The 20,562-nt window shown below is 35.1% G+C and overlaps 1 protein-coding gene across 2 annotated transcripts; it reads left to right on the top strand.

Annotated features, from left to right (window-relative positions):
• Positions 1-1,949: 1,949 nt before the first annotated feature.
• ttc39c (tetratricopeptide repeat domain 39C) lies at positions 1,950-18,817 on the top strand. Of its 2 annotated transcripts, none has more exons than XM_077226300.1 (15): positions 1,950-2,406; positions 2,536-2,712; positions 7,161-7,209; positions 9,571-9,699; positions 9,801-9,912; positions 10,539-10,905; positions 12,490-12,658; positions 13,585-13,678; positions 13,885-13,992; positions 14,078-14,187; positions 14,841-14,964; positions 15,068-15,165; positions 15,483-15,587; positions 16,757-16,795; positions 16,879-18,817. In XM_077226300.1, the coding sequence occupies exons 2-15, from the start codon at positions 2,576-2,578 to the stop codon at positions 16,966-16,968; spliced, it is 1,731 nt and encodes a 576-aa protein (XP_077082415.1). In that variant the 5' UTR covers positions 1,950-2,406; positions 2,536-2,575; the 3' UTR covers positions 16,969-18,817. The 2 variants fall into 2 exon arrangements, with proteins under 2 accessions (XP_077082415.1, XP_077082416.1); XM_077226301.1 differs by having other exon boundaries at positions 2,165-2,406; positions 2,561-2,712.
• Positions 18,818-20,562: the final 1,745 nt, after the last annotated feature.

Genomic DNA, 20,562 nt, shown 5'->3' with positions numbered 1-20,562 from the left:
TATGTTCTTCCACATTCAGGCCATACAGCTTTCTTTTTCTCATCTCTTTTTGTCTCTTTCGCTTTCTGTCTAAGGCTATGTTTACACGGAAACGATCTGAAGAGAAAACGCAAAAGTGGCGTTGCGTTATCACTTTTTATTCTGCGTTTAGACGAGCGTTATCGGGGGGAAATCCGCGTGCATATGATGACGCAAAAGTGTGTGAAATTCGATGTAGTATGCACTCCAGGCGGCTAGGTGGCAATGTGAAGCACTGCGACACAACAACACCAATATCTGAGAATATTTTGTACAACTGCTGAAAAGACTATTGTACGTTTATCAGAGCTGCAATGGCAACTTGAAGGTCCGACGTATGGAAATAATCCAACATATTGGGGTTATTTTCCTGTAATGGCGCATGCCTATGACGTAAACACGTACGCGACGAGAGCCACAGTGAGCAGATTTGCGTTTTTACTGTTTAGATGGATCGTTTTTAAGATTTCCACTCTGGAGGGTGGTTTCACTTTTTTGCGTTTTTAAGCCTCCAAAACACCGTCGCCGTGTAAACGAAAGGCACATCCGATAAAATATTTTTACGTTTTCACCCAGAATCGTTCTCGTGTAAACAGGGCCTTATGTTATGCACATGAGTGCGGTGAATATATTGTTGCCTGTCTGTGAAGGAGTATTTCATTGGCTGAAACTAATGAACAGACACATGGGGGCCTTCACTGATCAAATCGTTAGTTTCCTACTAAAAATGAACTATATCCAGATGACAATTTCATATCAAAATATAACCTAAATTTACGTAAAATTACGTATTTGAATGCGCATGTTGTGAATTAGGGTGATTTTCTTTTTGCTATAAATTCTCCTGTGTCTATAAATAGAAATTATTCTCATATATAATCATTAGTAAATGAGACCCAGGGTGCGCTAATGACCGCTAGCGCCCCTTGTGGACACTTTAGAATTCAAGAGTGTCTAATCAAGCTTATGTAGCTTGCGTTGTTAATGTACTTGCATAAAGGAAGTTTCGGCCCGTTTCTGGATTTTAAGGCTATAATTATATTCATTATCACATATAGTATCAGATCTGAGTGGGATTATGCTTCATTACGTGCACTGTGTAAAATTGTTTTCATTTTTTGTTATCACAACTTTCTATCTTTTGTCAAATCAACTTAGATAATGAATGTGGTTCAGATAACATAATATTTTGAGTTTCTATTTATTAAATCTCCTTCATTGCATTAACTCAAATTTTCAATTTCAATGAACTAAAAATTTTAAGGCAACCAGGTAAATTTTTTACGTTGAACCAACAATAATTTTTTACAGTGGAATGCAAACAACGGAGATCACCGGCCACACAGAAAGCTTTCTTCCTCATTTCTTTTGGTCTCTTTCGCTTTCTGTCTTATGTTATGCACATGAGTGCGGTGAATGTGGAACTATTGTCTGGTTAACTGTGAAGGCACATTTCATTTGCTGTAACTAATGAACAGACACGTCCCCTTCACTGATCAAATTAGTTTAATACTAAAATGTAAATATATCCAGACAACAATTTGTTTTTAATCCCTCAACTTATTGAATTGTTAGTTGTGTCGCAAATGATGCACTAGGCCTATAGGCCTACACTATGTAGGCCTACTTATACACTATGTAGCCTACTTGTCATTCAGCATCGGAATCCGCAAAATAATTAAAGCTGTGACAGTCGAGTGCATGAAGTGTCCAACATTCACACTTCATTTTACGCCCCGGTTAATTAAGTGCATCATCCGGGTTTTTAAAGTTCACTTTTTCAATTAGAAACGTTCATTGTGAACACACTCACACTATTTATACTACAAAACGGCATAGAATATTGGGACGCACCTGTTGTTTTGCACCTGGAGTGGCACTGAATTTCTGACAAACCTACTTATTTTGTTACATACTGTTTTTCGCCTAATATGCATATTATGCGATTTCGGACGCAGCCTTCTTGGTGAACCGAATCAAAAGATTCGAGTTCTGATGAAACCAAATCAGGCAGAGAAACTGCAAGGGTTAAGCGTGATAGTCGTTTCCTGGTTAAAGGCAAAGGGCGTGTTATTGTCTAGACTCCAGAGGAAGCTGTCAAGCTTCTCTTTCAAAGCAGCATCAGCTCAATCACCTACAACACCTCAGTGTGGGGTGAATGAGAAGCGCACACGGGACTATAACGTCACTGCTCTCTGACTGTTGCTCCTTTAATATTGCGTAACGCACGATGCTGCTATGCGAACGACAAGCTGATATTTCATAGCAAACGGCGGCCTGATGGAGGGGACGATTGCGGATCTGAAAACATCTTAGCACAGCAGATCGGACACGGAAGGGATCAAGCTATATCCAGACGACATTTCACCAGCGGTTTGCTCTGCACTGGTAAGGGAAATATCATTTCATTTCGCACGGCGCCGCGCCTGTGGTGATTGTTGTTTACTCGGCGCGTGTCTTGTGCGAAAAAACAACAACAACAACAACAACACGGTATTTTCCTCGGTTTACTTACAGCAGAACGAGTTTTTTGCGTATAAAGGAGTAAACTGAGAGGATGGCAGGCCCTGATTCCCCGCAGCAGGTTGAAGAGAGCGCCGAGCAGATCGATGACGCCGAGCTGGCGTTTCAAGGCATCAATATGTTGCTCAATAATGGCTTCAAAGAAAGCGACGAGCTCTTCAAGAGATACAGGTAAGATTAATATTACCCTATGATTTGATGGTGTATATTTTAAAATGGGCCTTGTTTGCATAAATGGGAGACAAATTATTTGGCCTCCCTGTCTTTATTTCTATTCATTTTAATATAACCAAAATATTGGACATGCCTCAATAGGCCATGTCAATATGCCTACATATTTGAACACTGATCTGTGTGTTTTTAACCAGCTATAAATATCACCATCATCAATTAAGCAATTGTTTATCCTAAATACACACATACATATACACGTATGTATACTTTTAAGTCAATTATATCCCTCCTGGATTTTCTGTTTTTATTACCATAATTTGGAACATGTCTCACTCTCAGTACATTAAAGGTTGTATCAGTGATTTCAGGCCCAAAAATAAAGGTCTAATCTTTCCTAACCATCCGCTAGCTGCCCGCCCCATAAGCATGCCGTCCAAAAACCGCGTCTCTGTAGGTAGCCTAGGCTCTGAGATCTGCACACAAAAACAAATGGGTACAACCACCACTCAAAACCAAAATAAAGTGTTCCTACCAATCACTGACAGGGGCGGGTGTTGTGAGGTTTTGCGCTCGTGCACGGCTGGATGCGAAATCGGAGCAACACCCGCCCCTGTCAGTGATTGGTTGGAACACTTTATTTTGGTTTTGAGTGGTGGTTGTACCCATTTGTTTTTGTGTGCAGATCTCAGAGCCTAGGCTGCCTACAGAGACGCGGTTTTTGGACAGCATGCTTATGGGGCGGGCAGCTAGCGGATCGTTAGGAAAGATTAGACCTTTATTTTTGGGCCAGAAATCACTGATACAACCTTTAAAGCTTCATACCGTAACTTTTTTGGGTTAAAAATTATTAAAAATAAAGTTGAGGAAGTACATAACATCCAGTGTTCAAAACTATCTGCTTGCCTTAGCTCGATTCAAAACGGTAAGCTTGTAATAATGTTTTTAATTCCAGAGGTACTGGTGGATTTCCGCAGGAAATTCGAGCATGTCTTTGCGTCGTTACGTCACATCTGTACGCATACAGAAGGTGTCTCGGCTAGTAGGCTATATTGCGTGTGTGGATGTTGGAGGTGGAGATTTATAGCCTTTTCTCACAGTTTTAATTTTTAATTAAACTTATCAATTTGATGGCGGATCAAGAAAAGTTCAAACGACAATCACCAGTGACAACTGGAGATTCACCCGTTGTAAAATGAAAAGACTTCGTTCGGACATCGGAGTGGCTACAGATAAAAAGAGACTGCAACCGGGCCCATGCAAAAACCAGGATTTAAATATCTGAAGGGCATTAAATGTAGTGACGCAATGCTGATGTTGTTAACATTAACAATTTGAGACCAAAGTATAATTTGATATATTGATATTTGTATAATTTACGTGATATGATAAGCGATCGTTTGATTTAATCAACATGATTTACTCAGCATGATTTACTACAATGCTTTTTTCCCTTAGTTGGTCAGAACAAAAGTGGATGTTACCTACTTGTTCAGATGACATTTTCCGGTGACAGTTCTTATGTTGGTCATACTCCCAAAAAGTAGAATCTGTGATTCTGAATTTCAGTATGCACACCGCGAGGTGACTGACAGCCGCACATTCTCCTCAAAACATTGGATTCATCCGCTCTTTGCCATGCCGAGGCACAACCCACGTAAAGTTGATCATTCCGCGAATAACTGCAATTGCAGCTTTCGAACAGAGATGGCGACAAAGAGGAAAAACTACAGACTGCAGCTTTAAATAAATACCAAAATTCATAGTATTTATTTATTTATAAAAAAAAGACAGAATGGGTAATTGATTTAGCTTGAATTATTATCAACCGAATGTTGGTTTCTACATATTGATAAACGTTTATTTCCCATAAAAAATTTAAGTCAGGATGTTAAGTCAAAAAGTCAGGTAACAGGGTTGAATGGTTGTGCTTATTGAATTAATTAAACTTAAAATATAAAGTTTAAGTAAATACAAGAGTTATAGTTAACTAAAAGTAAAACCATAAAAAAGTAAACTGAAATAAAATAAAAAACAAAGCTTTATTTCAACATTTCTCAATACTAAAACTGAAATAAAAATGAATAAAACTATATAGACAAAAAACAACACCACCAAAACTGACAAATAAACAAATATAAAAGTAAAAAATAATAAAAAAATTGTAATAAGAACCATAATATAATTTATAGTATCTAAATCATAATAAAATAACACTGGTAAATACTTAGAATAGCTTCTTATTACAATATGAATATCAATTTAATTTATTGTTAATAGTTTTATGATTATAATTGTTGGATACAGCAGTGTTAATTTTGTCAGCAAATTTTGATTTAGTTTTAGTCTTAGTCTTTTGACTAAAATGCCATTTAGTTTTAGTCATATTTTAGTCATCTGAATTGTTTTAGTTTTAGTCTAGTTTTAGTCGACGAAATACAATAACATTTTAGTCGACTAAATCTACAGTAGATTTAGTCGACTAAAATATAATGGGTTTAGTTCAATTGTAATGCATTAATTTAGAATTTCTCTAAAATTTCCAAACCCATATACTCCCGGAGAAAACATCTATTAACCTATTAATATGAATGATTTTTAAGTTTGAACATGCAATACAGATACAGATTTAACTGCTGTTACTTAAAAAATATCTTAAAATGAAATAAAACCACTTTTCCTAAAGCACAACACAGTCTTCTTTACAATGAATGATATATTCATTCCTTATAACTACTTACACATCATTCTTTATTCTTTCAAGCAGACATATTTATTTGTATGAATTAAATATAATTAATCCTTATTAAAGCTATTAACAAACAGTGAATGCTTTTCTCTTTTTCTTTTGTTGCTTGATCAAAATTAAGGACACGGACCGCATTAGGTTTATTACTCACTGTCACTTTAAGACGTCGGATCATGTCCAATGACATGCGGATACAATTGCACTGATGCACATCCGACACACTCACAGTTTAAGACATAACCAGCATAGTTTACATGAATACTCTCCAAAAAGGACATTTAGACATACTGTTGTGTATTTCTCCATTCAGACACAAAAGAGAGCTCAATTCAGTAGCCTACTCGCGCGCTGTAGGTGTATTGTGCATGACTGCACGCTTCGGGTTAGGTGTGTGAGCAAAGAAAACCGCACCGAATAGAGCTCTTTTTTGCATCGTCACTCTTATTCAGAGATCTATATGTCTGCTCTACTCATTCTCCCAGACGTTCACATTTTTTAACGTTTTATGACCGCGGGGTAGATCACGTTACAGTAGCCTACAAATGTGCGCATCTACCACACACGCAGGACATCAGTTCTGACGGATCGCTTCCCAAATCGTCACTATCTAACATTTTCGTCTAGTTTTTATTCGTTGACGAAAATGTCAATAGATTTTCGTCATAGTCTTTGTCATTCAAAACTAGGTTTTATTTAGTTATCGTCTCGTTTTCGTCTGTGAAAAAATGTCGTTGACGAATAATTTTCGTCGTTATTTTCGTCAACGAAATTAACACTGGGATACAGTCAAGTTGGAACGGTCCAAAATCCTCATTTTAAAGGGGATACTGACTTTTGACCGGTGTTCATTGAACATTGTTAATTTTTGTTACAGTATAGTTTATCAAACATATTTAATACGTCTCACAAAAAAAATCATGGGATTTGTACCTCAAATGCTTTAAAAAAAAAGGATAATGCAGCCAAACCTTCTCGTGAGAACATAGACAGCTCTTTGTCTACATCAAATAAATAAAATGTTGGGTACATATACTGTATGAATGGCTGTTTGGCTGTTTGGTGTAGCCCTAGGCATGGGCGCCAACTTGCACAATAACAGGGACTGATAATATACACACACAGAGATGGAAAGATAAAAATCACCTTTTTGAGTGGTAAAGGCCTATTTTTTGCATCTATTTTGACTTGTTGATTGGCAGATGGTTAATTGGTTAAAATTAAAAGATGGTTAAATTTGAAGAAATATGGTACATACTTATTTGTAAAGCCTGAGGGTTTATATATCATACGAAACTGTTCCTTAAGACATTCTTAAGGATACAGATAATCTTGGATATTAGGTTTAATGCTATTAGAAGCTTAGTGCTTTGGCTTTATATGCGGTAAATCCTTGTTTAATGTGAATTATAATCTTATGAGCAGGTTACGCATTATTCACAAAGTTCTACACATCCCTGCCACTTGTATAAAATTTATATATATTCAATATTAATTATTAATTCATATGAATTAGTACTCATTTTTGTTTTGCTTTCTGTCACCAAAACAAATATATATTGCCCTATAATGCATTTTACCATGTTTAAATCTCCAATTTCTTTTATTTTCTGGAATATTTCATGTTTTTTAAGAGGCTAAAGTTAGTGTGTTTCATCACCTAAGGTTTGCGATATCCCATGATTCCTTATTTTGTCTGCAGGACCCACAGTCCTCTGATGAGCTTCGGTGCCAGTTTTGTCAGTTTCTTGGTAAGTGAACTCCATTAAAAGACTTTTAGGGGCCGTTTACACGACATCGTTTTCAACTAAAAACGCTAAACTTTTTATGCGTTTTGGCCGTTCATCTACACGTCAACAGCCTTTTGAGGACCTGGAAATGCGAACTTTTGAAAATGGGTTACAAAGTGCACATTTGTGAAAACGATACTGGTATTGTCTCCTTGTTAACTACAAAAACACGAATTTGTGAAAACGGTGAAATCATGTGCATGAACTATGTTCAGTCTATAGGCGCGTAGTGTTTCTTTACAAAGTGACATTGCCAACTACTGGCCTGGCATGAATAATACAGTGTTTGTAGTCGTTTTTGCTAGATTTTGTAGATTTAAAAAAATTTTGTACCTCGTTGTCGTGCAAACATACCCTTAGTTGGTGCTTCCAGAATTGCCTGAAAGTAATACTAGCAACTCGGCAGTTTGTGAAACTTCTTTTTGGATTTGAACCTCAAGCTCATACTTGCCCAGAACATTAGCCACTAAGCTAGTTTTACCGCTAACCCTGTATGTATTGGGGCAAGCAGCCAGCTGTTTGACAAAGCAGGTTGAGAAAAACAAAATGAATCGCTGTAGTGGTAACATTAGCTGGACAGCCCAAGGTCGTTTTCTTGTCTAATTAGTTTGACATCAACCCATCATTTCTAGTCCATCTCTGTTATATGACACAGTCAGCAAATGCTCTTATTAATACTCCAACCACGGTGCTGTTTCCTGCAGCTCTGCTCTCGTTTCATTCTGGCCATTAATAGGAGAGAGAGGACAGGAAGTGAAATACTGGCAAGAAAATAAGACTGTGTTCAGGATTATTTATTTATTTTATTTTATTCAACATTCATATCAGATATTTTATTCCTCTGAAGTGACATTTTTTATTATTTTAATTTATTGTAGGACTATATATGACTATAGCAATGATTTGTTTAAATTAATCTGTTTTATAAGATATCATTTTCCCTGAAGTGATTTTATTTTATAGGAGAATAGCACATTTTTTATTTTAATCTACATTTTATAGGATATTTTTCCTTGAAATGAAATTATTTTCTTATTTTATTTTGTTTTGTGTGAGAATAGCATATAAAAATGTTTTTATTTTATTCTACTTTTGTAGATATTTTTAAGGTAAAATGTATATACTATATTTATTTATTTTATAGGAGTAGAGCAAATAATTGTTTGATTTTATTCTACATTTTTATGGATTTTTTTTTCCCTTAAGTGACATTTTTATTCAATTGTTTTTATTTGATGGGAGAGTAGCAAATACGTGTTTTAAATTTTAACTGTTTTATAAGATTTATTTTCTTTTTTTTAATTTAATTTTATTTCATAGAAGAATAGCAAATATTGGTTTTTATTTTAATTCAGATTTTTTTATAGGATATTTTTCCCTGAAGTGAAATTATTTTATTTTTATTTCATTTAGTATGAGAATAGCAAATAAACATTCTACATTTGTATAGGATATTTTTAAAGGAATTTTTTATTTTTATTTTTTATGAGCATAGCACATAATTGTTTTCAATTTTAGTCTGTTTTTATAGGATATTTTTCCCTGAAAGTGAAATTTCTATTCTATTCTATTGTACTGCCCTTAATGTAATAATGGTAATGTGTGGAATATGGGAATAGCACACTATACTATACAGTTTACATAGCATGCATGGAATACACAAAAGACTAAATGTTTATTGTTGTTTAATGCATACTGTTTCACATTCTATTTTTAAAAAAAGTAGTAGGCGGTCTTCAGTGTTTACTTTGCAGTGTCCAGTATACTGTATGAACGAAGCATGAGTTCTCCTCAAGAGTTGAGGAACAGACCTTGTCACAACCTCTCATGTCAAGGCTGGTGCCTCAGGTTGTGAATTGTGATTTTTCTGTAGTGTACGTCACAATACGGAAAAAAGGGATCCGTCACGGCGTCCGTTTCACCAAAAAGGCCCTTTGTCGGGACTGTCTGTTCTGTATTTTCAAATGACTTCCGACAATGATATTACCATTTTTGTCATGTTTTAACAAGGTCTTCCTGTTATGTAATGTAACGGTATAACTATTGAGGGGCGTGTACAGATTTTAGTGTCCTCAATCTTCTCATTTAGATGTGTGACACATCTGTTCATCCATTTTTCGTGTCATTTTTTTCTGAAGATGAAAGAGGTTTAAGTTGGTTCTTGTAAAGAGTTTTGTTATAAGGAAGGCCCACTGTCATTGACTTTGAAAACCCCTGCTTTAGTATGATTCATTCTTTCCAAATATAGCTATTCAGGTCATCTGGTGAAAGTTATTGAAGAAAAACAAATATTGTGGAGCCCTAATATTCGTATGATCATAGAACGCCATGATGACATTCGAGGAGGAAAAAATGCAGATGGCCAGCGATGACCTGAGGACTACTGAAAAGCTTTGCGAGAGCGACAACACCGGCGTCATCGAGACCATCCGCAACAAAATCAAGAAGAGCGTGAGTTTGTTTGTTTGAGTGTGTGGCAGCAGGAGCGGATGGAATGCAGATTTCTCACATTAAAATTCTTCACATTTTCGTGCTTTTTATCTCCATGCCAGATGGACTCCCAGAGATCAGTGGCTATTGTGGATCGTCTTCAGAGACAGATCATCGTGGCTGACTGCCAGGTTTATCTCGCCGTGCTGTCCTTCGTCAAACAGGAACTCTCAGGTGGATTCCGCATGTTTACGTTTTACATTCGAAAAACCAGCTTGAAACTTAATTTGCATGCCAACATGTAGAGTTATTTTTTTAGGGGGATGAACAAACTTGAAATATTAGAGAGTATAGAAGAGCAGATGTAATGTCCCGTTTTATTTTTTTAAACCGTAGAACATTTTAAACATTTATTTATGTAAAAAATTTTTTTATTATTTTTGAAAATTATTTATAATCATTAACAATACTCATAATAATTATTATTGAGATATGAATACTAAGGAAATTATGATACTTTAAGTGTGAACCGATTTGGATTATTAAAAACAATTCAGCATGTCAACAAAATATTAGAAGGCTCAATCATGCTATTATTATTATAATAATTTTTTATTGTACATAATTGAATTTCCTTAATTTTATATTTTTACTTGGGAAATTAATATTACGAAAATATATTTGTATTTCCTTTTTAACATTTTTATTAATTTAACTATACACCGATTAACATTATTAAAAACGATTCAGCTTGTCACCAGAAATATTGAAAAGGCTTAATAATCCTGTAGAACATTGTGTTTTAGAGTTGTAAACACATTTTCTTTAATTTAACGTTGTTATGACCTGTTGCCCATCAGCATACATCAAAGGAGGCTGGATCCTCCGTAAGGCCTGGAAAATGTACAACAAATGCTACAGTGACATCAGCCAACTGCAGGAAGCCTGCCGGAGACGGCCCTCCGACCAGGAGGGGGCGCTGGCCTCTGATCAGGCCAACCAAAACACATCAACTGAGAGTGGCGGCCGGGTGACAGAAGAGGTTCTGGATCGCCTGAAGGGTTCGGTTAGCTTTGGCTATGGGCTCTTTCACTTGTGTATTTCGATGGTGCCTCCACACCTGCTGAAAATCGTCAACCTGCTGGGCTTCCCTGGAGACCGTCACCAAGGTCTTGCCTCCTTAGCATACGCCAGCGAGAGCAAAGATATGAAAGCACCACTCGCCACGTAAGCAAAAATTTTGGGGTATTTTCACACCTTGGCATTAACAATCCTGCTTTTGACGTGATTTTAGGCTTGCTTATTAGGATTTGTGGAAATGTTTTGCGCTTGTATGCCAGAATAAAATCCCTCGCTCATGATGTGCTGTGCAGTGACATGTATTCATGAGCACATGCTGTCACAAAGCTGAACTGGTTTCACACTGGGGTTACATAATTGATGGCATCTGAAAGGTCAATTAGAGATAAAGGGCATTAGAGGGTAAGGCCATCTGAGCATGTGCAAGCAAATGCTAGTACAGACACATCTACTCATTACTACTGAAAATAAGTATGGCTTCTTTAAAGAATTGAACAGGAAAACGATTTAATTTTTAATTCAAATATTATCAAAAAGTAGATAATACTGTATTTGCGAGCCAGTTATCAACAGACTTTTAAAATGGGTGAAAAAAAAAACCTATAGACTTACAGGTCTTCCATAAAGTCCATCGTAAAGCACCACCATCCATAACACTTTAGTAGTGGCCTAGCAACCACCCAGAACATCCTAGCAACTGCCTAGCAACCACCCTGGAAAATCTAGCTACCACATAGCAACATTTGCAACTATCCTCAACGCCCTAGCATAATGACAGTGAGACTATCCATATCACCTTAATCACTTAGCCTATCAACTACCCAGAACACCCTAACAAGCACATAGCAACACCCCGGCATCCACCTAGCAACAGCCTAGCATTATTAGTTGCAAGACCTTCAATAACACCTTATGAATCACCTAGCAACAGCCTAGCAACCACCTAGAACACCCTAGAAAAGGCTTAAAAACCTCTCAGATCAATCTAGCTACCACATAGTAACGCCCTGGCAACCATCCACAACACCCTAGCATTATTAGTAGCAAGTTCATCCAGAACACTTTCCTGAAGCTCAAACAGTAGAGCGTTGGCGCTTGTAACCCCAAGGTCATGGGTTCGATTCTCAGGGAAAGCAACAATTGCTAAGAATGTAAATGTGTATCTTGAAATGCAATGCAAGTCGCTTTGGATAAAAGCGCCTGCCAAATATGTAAATGTAACACCTTATCAACCACCTAGCAACCTCCCAGAACAATCTAGCTTCCACAAAGCAATGCAATGGCAACCATCCACAACACCCTAGAAATATGGCAATTCGTACAGTAAAAGTTTCATAAACTCGAAGAAACTAGTACATTTTGATTTGTTTTTAAGAGGTTAGATTTTATTCACGAACTACTATTATCTACATTGAACTGAATTGCTCTTTTTTCACTTCTCTGAGATGCATTGTTCTCAGTTGTTGTTTATGGCCAGGGGCTGACAGATTGCGGAGCAGCTTTAATAATAGAGATGAGTTTAAGCATACTTAATCCAACCTGGGACAAACCCTCCCAATTTGCTCTTTAGATGAATAGATGCTGCTTTTTTCGAATTGACGTCACTGTAATATTTGTGCAGTTTGTACAAACCAAATACAGTATATTAGCAAACACAACTAATAAACATCCAGACTGTTATACTGTATATACTTTCACTATATATCACTTTTCTCAAATTACCTCTCTCAGCTTGGCTCTCTTGTGGTACCACACCGTAGTGCAGCCCTTCTTTGCCCTGGACGGCTCTGATTCGCGCGCCGGGCTTCTGGAGGCTAAAGCCATTCTGCAGAAGAAGGCAATGGTCTACCCAAACTCCTCTCTCTTCATCTTCTTCAGGGGACGGGTGCAGAGATTAGAGGTGGGCATTTAGGGCTTTCGCATCAGTGTTTCATCAGAGCAGATGCTTGGTGCTTAAAAATCCATTGACATGATCAAATAATTGAAATAATAGTGCGGTTTATTCTTCCAGGATATTTAATTACTATGCAACCACCGCAATTACTTTCTTTTAGGGGATGTGTTTGATGCAGTGGAAGGCATCCAAAGCCAACCATTAATATTAAACATCTCGAATACAAAGAGAAAAACAAAATTCTATTGATACAAATGATACTGTGTTTCATGTGTCACGAGTTAAATCAGTGCACAGGAACATGGTCTAAAAAATGAGAAGAAAATCAAGTAAAAGGAAATCAAGTCAAAATATATTTATTAAATGTTTATTTATTATAATTATAATAATATAATATTAAAATAGTTTATATGTATTATAATTTGATAATTTTATATTAGCTACTGTTATTATAATTAAATATTATTGTAATATATATTTATTATATAATTGTATCATAATTGTATCTCGAACACAGATGCACTGCCTACAATGCTTAATTATATATATATATATATATATTTTAGTGCTGTCAAATCAATTAACATAAGTTTGTAAATATATAATTTGTGTGTGTGTGTGTGTGTATATAGTATATATATATATATATATATATACACACACACAGACACACATTAAATATTAATATGTATATATACACACATTAAATATTTACAAACTTCTCGATTTGAAACTAATCGATTTGACCGCACTAATATATATATATATATATATATATTAGTAAATGCATACAAACGTATGTGTGTGTGCGTTTGTATGCATGTACTGTATATATATATATATATATATATATATATTTTACAAACTTTTATGATAGATGCGATTAATCGATTTGATTATTATATTATGTTTCTTTTTCTTTTCTTTTTCAGTGCCAAATCAACAGTGCGCTGGCGTCATTTCAGGATGCCCTGGAGTTCGCCTCAGACCAAAGAGAGATTCAACACGTGTGCCTCTATGAAATAGGTACAAATTCGTAGTTGTCTTAATTTTTAGATGAAACAGAATCGGTGCTCTGAAAGTATAGTAGTTTAATTAAATAATATGATTGAATTTCGAACTGCCATTTTAGAAAAAAATATGCATTTAGAAAAATATATGCACTTAATCGTATGTACAAAATTTTTCGACCAATTAATATTTTAGTGTTTCATGTATCATTCCATTTGCAGGCTGGTGCAGCATGATAGAGATGAACTTTGAAGATGCCTTCAGGTCTTTTGAGCGACTGAAGAATGAATCCCGATGGTCGCAGTGTTACTATGCTTACCTCACTGGAGGTCAGATTATGTTTTCTGTCAAACTGTCTTGAACGTCTCTTTAAAATAACAGTTTGAATGAAAGCTTTTACGTCTCAACCCAAAGTATGTCAGGGGGCTTCTGGTGATCTGGAGGGAGCCAAAGCTGTTTTTCGAGATGTCCAGAAGCTTTTTAAACGCAAGAACAATCAGATTGAGCAATTTGCACTGAAAAGAGTGAGTTATTTTCTATTATATCACGCCTTTTTCCAATAATTTATTAATTCTAATAATTTTTTAATTAAGTTATTATAAGTTAAAAAAAAGTTTTATATATAAACTCAAACTCATAATTACTATAAATTATATATATATATATATATATATATATATATATATATAAATGTAATTGTTGCAATTTATAATATACAAATCATTGTTATATTAATTATATTAATAAGAAATTAATTCTGCTTAGCTTATGTAAATATATTGAATGTATAAACCATTTTCATTTGCTTATTGATCTATTTATTTATTATATAGTATTTTCTAATAATTTATTTTTACAATTATAGTTCTCAGCTAAAGTTTTAGTTTATATATAAATTTAAGCTGATAACTATAATTTATAAATATTACATTTCTCATACATACACACACACACACACACACATATATATATATATACACGCACATTATTTATTGTGTATAATGTATCAACAATTTTTATATAATATATATATATATATGTATGTATATTCTTTTTTATAATCATAGTTATTTTGAATTTTAAACTCGCATAATTATCGATATTGTATAACCATTTTTATTTATTTAAATATTTTATTGTTAGTTATTACCTTTTCTTCTACTTTTTGTCCCACTAGGCAGAGAAACTGAGGAAGGTCCCCCTTACTCGAGAGCTTTGCATTCTGGGTATTGTGGAGGTGCTATACTTATGGAAAGCTCTTCCAAACTGCTCTTCCTCCAAACTCCAGCTTATGAACCAAGGTAAAGAGAACCGTGACTTGGAGCTGACTGACAGGATGCATTGCGTCTCGCTTTGAGCGCCTCTCTTCCCTCATTATAACATTGATCTTGATGCTGTATTCAGTGCTACAGGGGCTGGATGACCCCTCAAGCCTGGGCCTAAAACATCTGCTGCTTGGTGCTATTCAGAAATGTCTTGGAAATATTAAAGATGCTGTTCAGGTTTGTTCAGTCACATCAGGTTTGTTGTTACTTGTTGTGCATGCAAACTAAGGTAATTTACCTATACATGTCTTAAAGGTACAGTAACAGAACAGACATTTTTGATGCTGATGATCAGTGAGAGGGAGGAAAATGTCTTAAAATAGTTTAATAGTACCCAAAAACAATTTACAAATAGATTTCAGGGGACAAATGGTGCAAAATGCAAAAGATGGCAAGCTTAAATTTTTTTTTTGGAATGATCTGGCACAGGTTTAATCTTGTTTATCCGCTCACATAGAGTGCTTAATACTGATTTGGTTTTATTTTGTTCGTAGTCGTTCCAGCTGGCAGCGCAGGATGAATACGGCCGTCTGAATAACAGTTACGTGCAGCCATATTCCTGCTATGAGCTGGGCTGTGTGTTACTGGCTAAACCTGAGGTAAATGACATTCAGAATCAATTTATCCTCAGTTTGAAGGCACTATATTGAAGGATTTCTGCATCTCTCAGTTTACAGTAGACTTTATTTTAACCTCGACTCTCTTTACGTGCAATCAGAAGTGTCTTTTAGAAACATTTGCGTGGTATTGTTAAAAAAATCACACCGAAACCCCATGAATCTCATGGTGTGGTTCTTGTCTGTTCTTTATTAAACAGCTAGAATTATTAAGAAATTATATTAATAACATATTTATTGGATTTTACTATTTCGTAATATGCTTAATATTTTGAATTGTAATTTATAATATACAAATAATTATTTCCAATTAATTTATAACAAATTATTTGTATCTCTATATCTACCAGCATTTTTTTCTATCTGAAACATGCTAGTAATATATGTTCTAGCAACCATCTGGTGCAACCTACCAACCATACAATTCCTACTGAAAACCTTCTAACCGAGGTATCGATGCATCCTTACTGAAAACCTTTAAACCGATATTGATACATCCCTAATGAAAACCTTTAAACCGATATTGATACATCCCTACTGAAAACCTTTAAACCGATATTGATGCATCCCTACTGAAAACCTTTAAACCGATATTGATACATCCCTACTGAAAACCTTTAAACCGATATTGATCCATCCCTACTGAAAACCATTAAACCGATATTGATCCATCCCTACTGAAAACCGATATCAATACTGGTATTGGTATCGGTGCATCCCTACTGAAAACCTTTAAACCGATATTGATACATCACTGAAAACCTTTAAACCGATATTGATACATCCCTACTGAAAATCTTTAAACCGATATTGATACATGGTATTCGTATCGCCGCATCCCTTCTGAAAACCTTTAAACTTTAGTCTTTTAAAACCACTTCAGGCTTATCCAACATCTAAGACTAGAGTCAACATCTAAGTTGGTCCTGATTAAATTTTATCTATTTTTTATTTTATTTTTATAACTGCTCTAATATGAATGAATCTCATGATGTGTCTCTTATATATTCTTAATTAACCAGCTTGAAGTTTAATAAAATACAGTGAAATTATATTGATAATAGATATTTGGATTGATATTGTGCATTTGTGATTTATATTATAAAATATAAGTTTTCTAAATATACTTGCTATTGTTTTTTCACCCTAAGACTCTGAGTAAAGGAAGATCATTACTGCTTCAGGCCAAGGTAAGTCCATGACTTTCAGCGTTTTTTAGTATCTTGAATGCGTCAGTAAATTGAGATTAAATGGTGACTACCTTTATTTGCAGGAGAACTACACAGGGTACGACTTTGAGAACAGACTGCATGTCCGTATCCATTCTGCCCTCGCCTCCATAAAGGAAGTGGTCCCTCACTGACCCAGTCCGATCTCCAAGTGCACCGTACTTTGACCACTCCTGTCCAGCACTTTTCGAAACGAAAGCCATTTAAAGTAATGCTTTTCTGGAGGGAGAAACCAAAAGTCAGTGGACTTCAGCTGACAGAGGACGTGTTCGCCATTATTTTTCCGCCTAGTATTGAATCACTGTTCATGTAGCTGTTAATCCCAATGAAATCGAATTTTCACTGTCACATTTACACCCATATCATAGTGCAGATACACAGATTTGGTGTGTTCAGGATTGATCGGAAGTGCAGAAAAACGTAACTCTCACAAAGAAACGTGAGTTAAAATGAGTACACCACTGGTTAGATCCTTTCCCATAGCTTGCGCTATCATACAAAATACATTAGCATGGGATAGAACATAGATAACATTAACACATAAAATTAAAAATGCATTGTGTAAAGCTTTAACCCTTTAATAAATAAGAGTATCCAACCTTACCTATATGTCAAATCAAGATTGTATGCACCATTATGAAGTCGAGTGATCGACCGATGTGAGACTGAAATGGCCAGTGCTCTGATTTTACTGAAATGTGTAATTATGTTAATTTATTATTATTGTTGAGCCCAATTTTAGTAAAATCTAAAATCTGATTTTACATTTCACTCAAAAATTTGTAATAACGAGTTATTCATTTGTTTATTTTTTCTACCGGTCAATTTTTGGAATAAAGTTTTCTTGTTTTTTTTAAACAATGTTCATCAAGGCTGCATTTGATTTAAAAATACAGTAAAAACAGTAAAATTGTGAAATAATATTACAATTGAAAATAACTGTTTTCTATTTGAATCAATTTAAAAAAATAATTTATTTCTGAGAAGCAAAGCTGAATTTTTAGCATCATTACTCCAGTCTTCAGTTTCACTTGATCCTTCAGAAATCATTCTAGTATGCTGATTTGCTGCTCAAGAAACATTTCGTATCATTTCTTATTAAAATAATTTTTTTCTTCCAAGCATGCCAAAATGCTCAAATATTGGTCGTTGAATAGGTCTGGCATATATATATATATACATTTAGTGGTTTGTCTAGTCTACTCACTAGTCTACTTTTACAGGTTAAAATGCATTGCGTTCAAAATTGGCTGTTTTCGTTGTATTTATTGCAAAGTTTTAACACTAGGGTTGACGATTAAAAAGGGGTCACAAGGTCTAAAGTACGTCAGGGTTCCTCTGGTGATGCTAGAGCATAAATTTGACTAATTCCATCTCATCTGTACCTCTGAGCATTAAGTTTGAGAACAGCAGCATCTTTGCCATAACTTTCGATCTCTTGTCCTCTGCTGGACAGCAGACATTTTCTGAAGTGAAAACCATGCACAACTACCTACTGGTCTTCCTCTGGGCCAGAGGAGGTCATTTCATTTTGGACCTTGGTTTTGACAAACTGTATGTTGTATTTGGGTTTTGTGCCAGATGTTCTGTAATAATGTTCTTGGCCCAAGCTTATTTTTTGTAGACTTTTAAAAGCACATCAGTATCTCCTTTTGATGATGTCGCCTCTAAATAACATGGAATCATTTTGAGTGTGTGTATATATATATTGTGAAATTGTTGTGAGATTTGCACCACCTTATTTTCTTGTCCCCATAGATGTAATATGTCTGTCCCTTCCGGACTTTATTCACTACTGTACATGATTCTCTATGGAAAAATCCCCTCTGGTCTCTCTCTCTCAGTAACTCGATCTGAAGCTCAAAACATGTCTTCACTGTGAAACGTGTCAATATTGGATGTTCAGGGTATTTATACCTTGTGAGGACAAAAAAATTTAAGAAATTTCATTAATAAAATAACGAAACTTGCCATTAAACACTGTACATGAGATCATGTGTGTTTATTGACTTATGATGTTTGAGGCAGGAGTTTGCAGAGCTTAAATTGTAAGTTCTACTCCAATTCCAGCTATTAGACGCCTTTACCGATACATTACTAAAAAACAAAACAAATACAATAAGGATCTGAATAGTCTAATGTCAGAATAATCTCATTTTAAACTTAAAAAAAAATGAGATATTTTGTCACTTTCATTTCTGTTTGGAGTCCCAGGAAAGCATATCATTTAGTTGTAATAGGTTTTTAGACTATTTGATGCCATTGACCCCCATATATGATGATCCCCTTAAAAAGGAATCGCTTCCTGAGACAAAGCCTGTTATGTGACTCCTATGTGTGAAAAATAGTAAGTGTGATATTAAGACGACATTAATAATTAGCATTTTAATGTTTATATTCCTCCAGTGAATCTTGACCATTTCCACCACTGGCGATGGTAATTATATTTTAGTAGAAGAACCAAGATCGTCGCTAGGTCATTTTTACTGGAGAACAAGCCCCAAGTAAGCCCTGCTGTATTTGACCTCAGTAAAATATTATTGATAAACCTTTGTGTTGGATCTGATAATCATTTTGTGTGTGGACTACTGTTGGTAAACTCTTGTCAAAGTCACTCAGATCTTTATTCCTGCCCATTTTTTGGACCCCATATTGGACTGAGGGCTGACACACTGATACATAGTGCCTTAGCTCTAGTAGAAAAAATTCTTTAAAAAATCAGTGTTTTTTTACAGTGTACTCTGATAAATTACAACTTGTGAACCCAAATGTAATCTGCTGTAAACATGCAACAAAACTTCAATTTTAGAATTGTTGAACCCAACTGTTACAGGTAAAATATAATCACCATCTGTTTTTACTTCTAAATAATATATAAATTGAACAAAGCCTGCTGCAAATCAAGTTGAATGGAATCGAATGTGAATTGAATCGAATATGAATCTCATTTGAACCGGATCAAATGTGAAGTAAGCTTAAATCAAATCAAATGTCAATTGAATGGGAATCAAATTAAATGTGAATCGAATGTGATTTTAATAGAATCAAATGTATATCTAATGTGAATCTAATTGAATGGAATCAAATGTGAATGGAATCGAATGTAAATCGAATAGAATGTGAAGGGGAGGATTCTAGAATCCACTGCAGCTTCAATGTATATCTAATACATTAAGTGATTATAATCAAGGTATTAATCAATGTTTTTCCTTTGAGTTGAATGACTTCTCTAGGCTTAGGAGATTTTACTTTATTCTTTTTGGGGAAAAAAGTTTACTTTACTGTTAGATAAAAGTGTCATCTCATTGAGAGAAAGAACATGTTATCTAAATGTTTTGAGAAAACTCATGTTTTCTTCGACATGTTGGCGACTAGAAAAGCAGATCTGCAACCTGGAGGGTCACAACGTGCCTAAATTCAGGGTCAGAGTGTCCGAGTGCCTAATCGATGGAGATATGCTTCAGTTTATCCGTTTATGTGTGGAAAATGTGTGTTTATCTATTTCTTAGCCAATCAGAATCATTCAACCTGAAGCAAGGACATAGCTTGGTGTAGGGTATAATTGCTTTGATCTTTGTAACTGTAAACGGGACAGCCTACAAACTCCTTATGAGTCTTGAAGCTGACTTCTGCTGATGAAACTGCAATCTATCTTCAGTAAAAAATTTCTTTCATTTATTATAATTCTGACTCTTGTCTTAAAATGACTGCACTTTTGACTCAAGGTC

Source organism: Siphateles boraxobius, unplaced genomic scaffold (genome assembly GCF_051911475.1).
Source record: "Siphateles boraxobius isolate OS27281-9 unplaced genomic scaffold, OSU_SipBor_1 13, whole genome shotgun sequence".
Taxonomy (NCBI): Eukaryota; Metazoa; Chordata; class Actinopteri; order Cypriniformes; family Leuciscidae; genus Siphateles; species Siphateles boraxobius.
This window is presented reverse-complemented; position numbering and strand designations above follow the sequence as displayed.

Bases quoted from the DNA above. Each gene is read 5' to 3' on its own strand.
- ttc39c (XM_077226300.1), top strand. From the start codon at position 2,576: ATGGCAGGCCCTGATTCCCCGCAGCAGGTTGAAGAGAGCGCCGAGCAG. The intron at 13,679-13,884 runs GTACAAATTCGT...TTCCATTTGCAG, and splicing joins CGTGTGCCTCTATGAAATAG to GCTGGTGCAGCATGATAGAG. The intron at 14,188-14,840 runs GTGAGTTATTTT...TTGTCCCACTAG, and splicing joins AGCAATTTGCACTGAAAAGA to GCAGAGAAACTGAGGAAGGT.